This window comes from Protomyctophum parallelum (genome assembly GCF_964188405.1).
Source record: "Protomyctophum parallelum genome assembly, chromosome: 3".
In the NCBI taxonomy this organism is placed as follows: Eukaryota; Metazoa; Chordata; class Actinopteri; order Myctophiformes; family Myctophidae; genus Protomyctophum; species Protomyctophum parallelum.
In genome coordinates this window covers 50,025,630-50,037,339 of record NC_139698.1, presented here as the reverse complement: position 1 = coordinate 50,037,339, position 11,710 = coordinate 50,025,630, and the positions used below count along the sequence as shown (strand labels likewise).

Sequence of the window (11,710 nt, the reverse complement as noted above, 5' to 3'; positions counted from 1 at the left end):
GTGTGTGTGTGTGTGTGTGTGTGTGTGTGTGTGTGTGTGTGTGTGTGTGCACGCAGGCGTGTTTACACAGTGTTTTCATGTCTTCGTTTTATTGTCACATACATACATTTATTGTTATTGCATCTAGGCATACAAATTAATTTGAGCAGCAGCTGGCATCCATGAGTGTTTTAGGGCCCTAATGGATCATCACTAAAGCCTGATTCGCCAAAAAAAAAAAGAAAAAAGCTGAAGCTTGTAATGTAGGTCCACTGTTTTTGCTGTGCGACAAGCATAAATTAGGCTTAATGCCAAACTCATTGCACCTTCCCACATATCTTAAGTTGTTAACCACTTGTCCCCCCTGTTTGATCTCACTCTGCTTTGTCTTTTCTCCCTCTTTTTCCCCCTTGTCTTCAATCATTTCCACCTGTTTCATCCCCCTCTTTTTAATGTCTCTTTTCTTTCTTTTCCACATTCTATTTTGTCTAGTTGTATCCTTAGCATTTACTGCCATCTAGTGGTAATAGTATGTAAAATAAAATAAAATCATTTAAGAGCATACCAGTTGAGAATCATGACCTCAGGCAATCACAGGGGCTATACAATCCAGACAGCAACCATTTGGATTTAAATTGCTCCGTAATATTCTCCATCATGTATAGTTTTGTGGGTTTTCACCCAGGCTCGCAGCTTTTATCCCATTCTGACCGGGCACCCATTTTGGTGTCGGCATCATGTTATGCTTTAGCTATTTAAAAATAGCAGATCTACAAGCTCATATCGCGAAAGAGCCACTGACATTTTTAGAATCTGATCTCAGGTCAGAATGGGTTCATCAGACCAGTGTGTGTCCGGCGGAAACCTCGTATGAATCTGATCTCAGGTCAGAATGGGTTATTTTTGAACAAGTCAGTGAGCACAGAGCTGTGCGTGTGCACCGTTCATCATATAGACAATGACCTTCTGTATGCCAGACACATGGCAGCAATGGTTTTAGCAGTCATAAACTATATGCAATAAATGACACATGCATGGATGTGGGTAATGGGTATATTGGAATGCTGTACGCACACACAACCGCACACCCCAGGAGTACACTGATGCTGATGCACTATATTATCCCATTCTGACCTGAGATCAGATTCATACGAGGTTTCCGCCGGACAAACACTGGGTCTGATGAACCCATTCTGACCTGAGATCAGATTCTAAAAAGTCGTTCTTCGATTTTTCAAAAATAGCAGACCTACAAGCTCGTATCGCGCCACTCGGTGGCGCGATATGAGCTTGTAGATCTGCTATTTTTCAATAGCTAAAGCATAACATGATGCCGACACCAAAATGGGTGCCCGGTCAGAATGGGTTATGTATGATCGGGTCCATTACAGTAAATCAGCTGTGGGAACATTTCCTGAATCAAAAAGAGGAGAAATGCCACAGTAACCGCTGTAATGAAATCAGCGAGCCCCGTAACATATTCTGCATAGTTGTATCTTTATTGTGTATACAATTACTTTTCCATTCATGGCCACGCGGTCTTGAATATGCGTTCAGTGCTTTCCATTTAACAAAGCACTGCTGAAAATGGGTTTGTGTATTCCATTCGCGAGAGAGGCAGCCACGGAGCCAATTTTCTTTCAGTGGGCGAGAAAAGTTGAGCCCGATCTGGCTCAAGGACATGTTGACGAGGAGGAAACATTTGCTGTGGCAGGGATCAAACTTGTGACACTTCTGTCACATCACAGGACAGTACCGACAAATCTCTAGTCTAACTTTGCTCTCGCGACAACGGCGTGATTATCAGGCGCAGCTTTATTGCTCCCTCCGCACATGCCAGGTAGTCTTAGGCAGTGGTTTATTGCTCCCTCTGTACAGGCCAGGTAGTCTTAGGCAGTGGTTTATTGCCCCCTCTGTACAGGCCAGGTAGTCTTAGGCAGTGGTTTATTGCCCCCTCCGCACAGGCCAGGTAGTCTTAGGCAGTGCAGTGGTGGTGAAGGGCGTGTATCTGTCCATCACGCTGGCGATCCAGCCGTTGTATTTGCACATCTTGGTGTAGACACTGGGGTCCGTGGGGTCGCTGCAGCCACGCGCGAGCCAGGACAGGCCCTGCAGCTGACCACCGCACTCCATCACACCGCCACGGTCCGTCTGGAGGACGCGGAGGGAGAGGAAGAAAGGGGTGGCAAGGGAAGAGGAGGGTGGGAAAGATGAAAGGACAAAAAAGGAAGAGGGAAGGATAGAGGGAAAGAGGGAACAAAGGGAGAGAGGTCAGAAGAAACAGAGGGAGGGTAGGGTAGAAAGAAGAAAGGGGGAAAGGAGGGCGAGAAGGTGGATATGGGGAAGGGAGGGTATAGAGAAGGACAAGGGAAGGGCACGTAAGAAGAGAGAGAGAGTCGAGAGAGAGAGGGAGAGAGACTTCATGGTTATTTATCCATTGATGAATAGCTTTTGTATACATGCTTGGGCAATCTTAGTGACTTTCATGGCAACAAAGCAAGGGGAATTTCAAAGAAGTGAGGGAGAGAATGAAAAAAGGGAGTGAAAGAAAGATAGAGGGGGCAACAGGGGCATCAGAGGTAGAGCCCGAGATTATGACGCTCTCGTCCATGCCAGTTATGCCGATCTGTAGCATCCCTAGCATCCCTATTCTGGGTGAGAACATTCAGTGAAAATGGCATTGATTGATTGATTGAAAATTGTGTTCACACTCAGTTTGTAGAATGGATACAGTTCAAAAGAAAGTACAAGTCAATACAAAAACTGCCACTGAGCACATCTACAAACTGTTAGCTTGTAGATCTCCTACTTGTTGTAGACTAGAGGGGAAAGGGAGGGGACCGAATAGAACCCACCTGGGGGACCCTGGTCAATGAGGTTTAAGAGGTTAATGTCGTGTACCCACCAAGCAGTTGTCCGTGCCGTTTCGACCAGCACATATCATTGTTGGGCTCCAGTAGAGGTCCCCTGGGAAGGTGCTCATGCATGTGTGGTCATCCACGACGGGCACTGATATGCACTTCAGCTGAGATGAGTCTGTGAAGAGAGGAAGGAGGAAATACTGATTATGTTTTTCTCAAAACGCACACACGCACGCACACACACATGACACACACACACAGAGAGATAGGTGTATGCAGACAAATGATGGGAGGCATTACCTCTGATGCACTGTACCGCACAGGCACACAGTAAAATATTCAGCCTTAAAGGCTCACACGGGTGGTCTGTCATCATGTGTAGTCCACTGACTATGACGCTATACTCTACTACTATGACTTTGACCAATGGTATAGTTGAATTCCATTCATTTAACTATTATGAAGAGCAATTTGACTTAACACAAAGGAATCCCGCAAGCTAAATATAATTGTGTTGTTGGCATGCCATTTAATGCATTTTAAAATATGTATTGGTTTAAAATGAATAGTAGCCTATAGTCCCTGTAGTTAACATGTTAATTACTCATTAGTGGTGCACTTATGTTTTGGCAGAATAATTTTGGACAAAAAGTAAACAAACAACAAATCTAAACTAATATAATCGAATGTATATTGCCATGTATGGCCCTTTACTGTGTTCCTAAGGTTAAGTCTCAGCCTCCATACTCCTAGAACGAGAGACGGCGAAATCCAAGTTCGACCGCGACCGGTTGGCCATGACGTTTGAATAATTCGCCGGCGTTTTACAACAGCGTAAACACTCTGCTGAATATGTTTTTATGGTGTGGCTGAATGGGGCCAGCTGCCTAGAACAGCGTTTGTACAGCATGTCCCCTGAGTAGACATCTGTGTATGTCCCAAGGTCAGTAGCACAATCACGGCAAACAATTACAGCTCACCTATATCACAGTCATTTCAAAAGTAGACCAACAGCAAACCACACAGCGTAACTGACATACACCAATCATAGTCCCTGTAAAAGTAGATCGATCACAGCTCAGCTGACGCTGCTATGCCAATCACAGCCAAGCACTCTCAAACCTTTCAGCTTTCAGTCACTTTCTACCTCTATCCCATCTACAATATTAACAGTAAATTAACAATATATTTTTATTATAATAGAATGTATTACAATAACTAAAACTAACCACACCAATGCAACTCATTTTGTCTCAAGGAGTCCCTACCGGTGTCGTTTGGGCTGTACTCCACACAGTATAGAAATGAGACATAGGGGTCCTAGACTACATCAACAGTTGGCAGCCCTCTGATTTGAACCGAAATACACGAGATGCACTCACAGTCATTTTGGCCGGTGCGGCCCCAGCCGCTGACTGTACAGGTCTCTCCTGGCTGTGGGCAGTGTGTGGGAAGCTGGAGGGGCCTGACGAATGGGGTGAGGCGAGCGGGCGCAGACAGACGGACCATGGTGAGGCTGTGGAGGGGCGAGCGGTACGGGTTATGTTGGACCACATCCGCCACGCGAATGTGCTGCTCCGTCCCCTCCTGTGCGCTCAGGTCATGTACCCCCAGAGATGCTATAGTGTTATAGGGTCTGGGAGAAGAGAAGAGATTGTAGATTAGAAGATGTTTCACAGTGCAATAGTTCAGCAGTAGCAGCAACCGTGGGGCCTCTACCTGGGGTTACAGGTGTAGGAGGAGGTCACCAGCCACCACTCGTTGATGAGGGCACCACTGCAGGATGCTCCTCCACCATGCAGCCTGACCTGCCACGGTCTGGAGTGAGGCTCGCATGCCTTGTCATCTTCCAACGGAGCTGCCCCTGTGTATTAATGCAAGACAGACACGGTTTTTACCACTTAAAGGAGCACTTGGTCCATTTTCAACCTTGTCTTCATTATAATTGGTCTCCTCACAAATGGCAATTATAAGATGCCACAATTTAAGTACTTGCTCTGCATCTCATTGGAAGGTTATGGTCCATAACCCGCCAATGAGATGCAGAGCGAGTAACCATAACTTATGTACAGTTCTGAAACCTGCCTACCAATGACATGACATTGGCGATGAGAATTCCAAGTTAATAGAAACTATAAACTAAGGCCTTTTCTCCAGCCATTGTCTAAAAAAAAAGGTTTTTAAATCAAACCTGATGCTGTCACTGGTAGGCAGGTTTCTGAACCATCTGCTCTCCTCTGAGAGACAGAGTAGCCATCTTATAATGAGGAACAATTACATGAAGATATGTTGAAAATGGATGAAGTGGTCCTTGAAGCCCTGCATACTTTGTCATATGAAGTATAGTGAAACTAGCCAATACAAGCTCACAATGCGTCGGGAATTGCTGAAAATTATTTTCAAATTTTAAGACCACATTTTCCACATGGACAATCGTTTAAATAAATACAACATTAGGTTGCTGCCTATAAAATGAAGGTACACACAGTTTATTGGTCAGCAACATTATTAAGTCATTCAGGGAGTGTTGAACCTACCAGTGAATCCTAAAGCAATGACCAGTATTAGTAGCTTCATGTTGCTCTCTCTCTCTCTCTCTCTCTCTCTCTGTTATTTGTTGTTGTATGTCGTCGTTTCTCCAAAATAGTACATGACTACAGCCTGGACCGTCTGGCTCTTATATACCTATCCTTGAGCTTGTTTGAAGGACAGGGAGTGGATTTCCGGCTAAAGCACATTACCTTTTGTCATAGTATTCTTCATATCAGAACAATTCCCGACACCTGAGCTTATGATAGTTAATAACCATGCCCTTGCCAAAGAATTGGACAGAGAAAGATTGTACACAGTAAATGTGTAAATGTTTCCATTTGTAACAGTGTAGACGTAACCACATTTATTAACACTCAGGACATACATACAGGTACAGAATCCTGAATCCCTAACTATTGTTATAGGGATTGCCTGTGATTACTTGCATACTAGCCTACAATGGTTCAGTTTTTTTTTTAAATGTATGACACTGATGTCACTGATGAGTTTTATTTTATTTCATGTATGATCATACATTTTTTTTAATGTATGATGATAGTCTGAGTTAGTTCTAGCTAGAACGAAGGGCAGTCCATACTCTCTACGACCACCAAACATTTCATCGGAAAGCTCCGGTACAACTACAACATGACTCATGACGTCACTCGCAACTTCTGAAACGCATTCCTCCGAATTTTTGTTCTGAAAGCTGCACTCCCAGATGTTGTGACTCTCCGAACTCTACTTCGGAGAAAAAATAAAAGTCTGATCTTTCCGAAGAAAGGTACGGTGGTCGGAGAGAGTATGGACTGCCCTTAACTCATTCTACAGATGAAAGAACTCATGGGCTCAAGCAGCTATATTAAAACATTTTCATTTTGTTATATTGAAACTTTGTGCTTTTTTAATACACCATGTGCAATAATATGCCCTTCTCTCGTGACAGGATACATCTTTGCAGAGTCACTATGGGAAGTTCCAGAACTCTGAAGTTATTATTGTAAACGTTGTTAATGAGGTTAATATTTCACCATGATTTCCTCTTGTCTTAGCCGCAACAAATATCTCATGTTATGCAACTTCCACTGGACATACTATAATGACTCTGGATTTGGATTATCTATAGACATATGTATTTTGAAATACTATATGGACTTTGTACTCACTGAACTGTTTTCTCCTCCGATGTAATAAACATGTGCAATGTTTTTGATTTTATTCATTTCATTTGATTTCCTAACCTAACCTAATGTAGAGTAATAGTAAATAATAGTAAAATAATGACCTTTTCTGTCTTGTTTTTCCCCAGTAAAAGTATTACAAACAATACAATAATTCTGGGCCCAATAACAAATCACACCTTTGTGAACTGAGTGGTGCAATGCCCCCCCCCCCCCCCCCCCCCCCCCACACACCTCTCTCTCTCTCTCTCTCTCTCTCTCTCTCTCTCTCTCTCTCTCTCTCATATTAGCAGGCAGCAGGCACAGCAATACCCCTCTCTCTGTTTCTGGCGCCCCCTACTGGTATTAATAAGTCACATACCCGTGCTCACTGATACAGGTACACACACAGGTACACGGACATTGCTGGTTGTAGGAGTGGTTGCACCACTCAAAAAGGGACTGAACAGAACTTCACAACATGGACGACCTTTACCCCTTTCCTTGGCCAGCAAATCAACTCTAGGGCTCAATCCCAATTCCCCCCTTCGTCCTGGCCCTTAGCCCTTGCCCTTGCTTATGCGCGTTCACGTGAGGGGGAAGGGTTATCTCAATTGTCTTTGGATGGAGGGGAAGGGCCGAGGGTGAGGGGTAGAATCCCCTTCGTTTGAAGGGATATCTCGACGGGACTTCAAACGGAGCAACATCACTGAGGGCTGAAAGGCGGACGAGGTAAGAAGCCTTTTATGTCCTTTATTATGGAAAAATATTATAATAACCAATATTATTTGAATGTATTAACAATCTGCATCGCCAAAAATATCGCAATCTCTAGCAAAGGTTAACGTTACTTCACGTGAACTAACGATATGATACGGCGTTGCATTCATACAACGTTACCCATTCATTTGGCGCCGCATCGGCGCTTTATTCTTTTTTATTTATCGCCGGTGCGCCGGTGATACAACTCGGATGCAAGCTAGCTTATTAGCAGGCATCAGTCCGACCCCCCAGACAACGATATGTCAACATTCTGCTTTTGGAGCTCTTAAAAGCCGTGAAATAGCCTACTGTACCTACATAACGCTGTCACTGCATAACGTTGGCTACTCGCTGCAGTGATAGCTATGGTTTTATCATGACCAATGTTAAACTAATCCCCACAAGTTGCAAAACTTGCATAACTAATTAGCAATGGTGTTTTTTCCCCAGGCAAACCAGCTACGGAACAGATTGCAAGCTGCTGTGCAGACTGTACATTGGATGGAGATGAATCACAATGGCATTTTCATTGATAGAAAATGACTCTGTTCTTAATGATGAACAGTGTTTGATGAATGAACAGTGACCACAGCCCCTTCTTTCTATACTGTAAATTGTTTTTCCTTTTTCTAACCCTGTATATATATCTGTACCCATGCTATACAAACTGTTAATACAATAATCAATTAATCAGGTACAACTGTTGAGCAGGTGTCAGAATGAGCTATATCTAGCTGGATTACATTCTGCATGGTGGGCTACCAACATGAGACAAAATTACAATATATTTATTTCATCATAACCACAGCAATGTTATATTTACGTTCCATCTCTACAGCTTAAATCAAATGGAAAGTAGTTTCCAAAGTGGGTTATGGGCTAAATGATAGTTTGTACACTCTCAGAGTTAATTAACATTGATTTTACAATATAAATTGGGGGTCCTAGAGACAGAAATGCCATCAAAGTTTGGGGACCACTGGCCTGTAGTGAGCTTGCAGATCAGCTATTTTCTGAGAACAGGTTGTATATCAATATCTACAAGGGACGTTCAATATTTAGGGACGTTCCAATTCCTAGGGGGATGATTTATCTCCCTACCCCTTGACACTCATTATGTAGGGACAAGGGGAAGGGGCAAGGGCTGAGGGGTAGGGTTAAAAAAGGAATTGGGAAAGGGCCTAGCTGTCTAGCATCACTTTTCAGAAATGACTCCTGATAAAGCAACTTGACCCTTAACAAAGGTTATGCACTCCAATCAGTAACCTTTCTATCGACTTTCAATAAACAGTATGTCATTTTCTGGTTCTGTGTTAACTTATGTATGTTTGTATTGTGTAGTGCAGAAAAGTACAATAATAAAACATAAAAAAGGTAAATGTGTGGCTGCTGGTGGCTGGCTGCCCCTTTTAAGGGTAGTGCATAAAAGGGGTGGCCTCATGTTTGGCCAGAAACCTGACTTGAGTTTGTGTTGGAGACCTGGAGGCATGAGGTGTACAGCCTAGTACTTGGTATTAGAAAACCTCAAACAAAATGTTACTCTTTGATAATTAATGTTGATTATATGGGGATATTTTTTAATTAGTGACATTATATATTCCATTTACAGAGTTTGGCAGGTGTGATGTTTTGTGGGGGGAGCTGGGATGCTGTCGGAGTTGGTAAAGGGTAGGGGAATGGGTTTTAACAAGGTTTTTGACCTGGGGACAAAGTATACTGTCATTTAGAAATACTGTTAAAGTCTGGTACAAAAGTAGTACCGGACAAAGATATTGGTATCAAAATTATACTAATGCAGAAGATCCTATTTTAGAAGTTTTCAAATGCATAAAATGTATCAAATCTTTTTTAAATAGCAGATCTACAAGCTGACAATAACCAAAATCATCTACAAATTAACTAGTTTTCAAATAAATGTAGTGGAGTAAAAGTACAATATTTGGATCCAAGATAGTAGTGTAGTAGAAGTAAAAGTATTGGAAATTGGAAATACTCAAGTAAAGTATGAATACCTCAATTGTACTTAAGTAAATGTACTTAGTTACTTTCAACCACTGGTTACAGCTATTCTGTATGCATTCATTAGACATAGTCGTGACTGGTGGCCATACATTTTGTGTTCCTCTATAAGAGTCCTTATGAAATTTATTTTTCATCATAATGACTTTCTTTTCGTCCACTGTTAATCACTCTGGGTTTACTTGTATTGAAAGCTTATCCCTTGTAGTTTGTTTTTCATTGCACATAAATGGAAATATGAATTTCAATATCATACAACTCTATACAACTACAGTACACAGTACACCACTCTGTGGTTGCTATCTAGACAGAACCATAGCCTATGTGTCCTCCATTTATTTGAATCCCTTAGAATAACCTCTTTATTAGATTATACAACATGAATGCTAATTGCAGTCAATTCACTGTTTACGCTCCAATTCTGAAATACCACAAACACTTGTTTTCCTACAAATATTTTATTTGTGACATAAATATTCATATGTTTGGAAATTGGTTGACCAGGATATCAGTCAATCTGATGAAGAGGAAGAATATAACCACTAGGTGGCGATGAAGTATAAGCTTAGTTGTGTCATAGCTGTGTGATTCCTGGCTGCAAAAGCCGATGGAGGTTTCCATTCAAAATGGTAAGGGCTGTGTTCTCTACTTCGCTCCCTTAATTTACACTTTGTAGGACTCCACTTGTATGGATCCTATAAAGCTGCTTAAGGTTTTTGTGTCGATGTTTTATGTGAGGTTGCAGAAGCTTGAGATTTGGCCCAGTCTAAAGAGAAAGATGGAGTCTGTCTTTTGCTAAAGTTCCTTACGGAAATGTACATGTTCCGAACTTGCGAGAGAGGTCTTGCCACAAAATACTGCAGCTGTCATTGAGGTGATTTATGTTGACATTGGGAATAGTCCAGGGGCAGCTATAGCCTGTGATGGTTATTTACTGCTGGGGGTAGACAACGTGGTAAAGCTGGTCATAGATGATGCCATAGTAGGTGTTGGCAGCCTTGACTGTATCATCGTAAAGGTTCCTAAGAGAAACACAGAAAAGACAGCTGTTTGAAATGTTCTAGTTCTATTCTCATGGCCCAACATTCATATTTAAAAGCCCAATCATGTTGGCAGACCTGCCAACAGTGGATTAATAACAAAAACGAATTATGTTCAGACAAGGCTTAATGTGGCATGACTGTCCTGTCATCCTGCTATTATGGTGGTGTATACTTTCAGTGTGCCTTTCTGTTGGAATGTAGCAGCTGCACATGTATCAGAAACATAATAATGCAGGTACCGGTATATAGATCGATGGCAATGGGCAGTCACAAGTCTCACATTCTGTTAAAGATCTTAATTTGTGACTACTTCTACTGCCAGGGGTGTCAATGTGCCACTGATGTGTACGCTGTGGGTTTTGTCGTGTGTGTGTGTGTGTGCTATCATACTTGGCCTTCTCCTCCAGTTTCAGGCCCTGGATGCTCTCTATGTAGCTGTTGGCGGTGTCAACACCTTGGCCATAGTAGTGCTTGATGCCGTCTGTGATCTGGGTCACTGGGCCGGCGGGGCCGACCTCCTCTTCCACGGCCTCTGGCATGGCCTCTGGCATGGCCTCTGGCTCAGGCTCTGGCATGGCCTCTGGCACGGGCTCCTCTGCCACGAGCTCTGCCACGGGCTCTGCCATGGCCTCTGCCTCGGGCTCTGCCTCGGCCTCTGCCTCATCTCCAGCCTCCCTTACGACACGGAAGCTTTGAGCACCTGAACAAGAGTGGCAGAGTGGCATGAGTCAGACGTTTGTCACTCACAGTGTGCCGCGCGGGGCATTCGCTTTTCGGATGGCAGCCATCTTCAAATCAACCCTATAGAAATGAAGTTCTCCTTTAAACCACTTTATCCCTAGCATCCTTATTTTGACAAATTTCCTAAATGTTTTTTGAAGGCTGAAGTGTTTCATTGTGGTCAAAGTAGGGGAGCTACTCTCGGTATTTAGTCACAAAATACCAAATCTATGAGCCATGGTATCTTTGAGAGGCAATCCAGAGCCAGCCAGTGTGTCCAAGTGTTAGTGTATATACTTACTGAGAGCAAGGAGTGCAACCAGCACAGCGATAACCTGAAGCTTGTTCATGCTGATGTTACTGGGTGTCTGTAAGCACAAGGAAACAGCACTATAGAGTCAAAAAGTGTCAACTTTATTATCATTATATCTCAATTTCACCCCTAACCACCGAACCCTAGCGTCCCTATTCTGGGGGCAAACATTCGGCGAAAATAGCCTATGTACAAGGTCACAACATGTTATAATACCATTGAGATGTTGCACATACATATGTATATGTTGATACATACAGTGTATATATACTGTATATAGATACACACACACACACACACACACACACACACACACACACA

At 42.9% G+C, this 11,710-nt stretch overlaps 1 protein-coding gene across 1 annotated transcript; it reads right to left on the bottom strand.

Annotated features, from left to right (window-relative positions):
- Window positions 1-1,923: 1,923 nt before the first annotated feature.
- Window positions 1,924-5,417, bottom strand: LOC310856738 (trypsinogen-like protein 3; the record flags this gene model as incomplete). Its single annotated transcript, XM_083762210.1, has 5 exons — window positions 1,924-2,130; window positions 2,885-3,015; window positions 4,223-4,476; window positions 4,560-4,704; window positions 5,378-5,417. 5 exons carry the CDS (start codon window positions 5,415-5,417, stop codon window positions 1,924-1,926), a joined length of 777 nt encoding a protein of 258 aa, XP_083618336.1.
- Window positions 5,418-11,710: the final 6,293 nt, after the last annotated feature.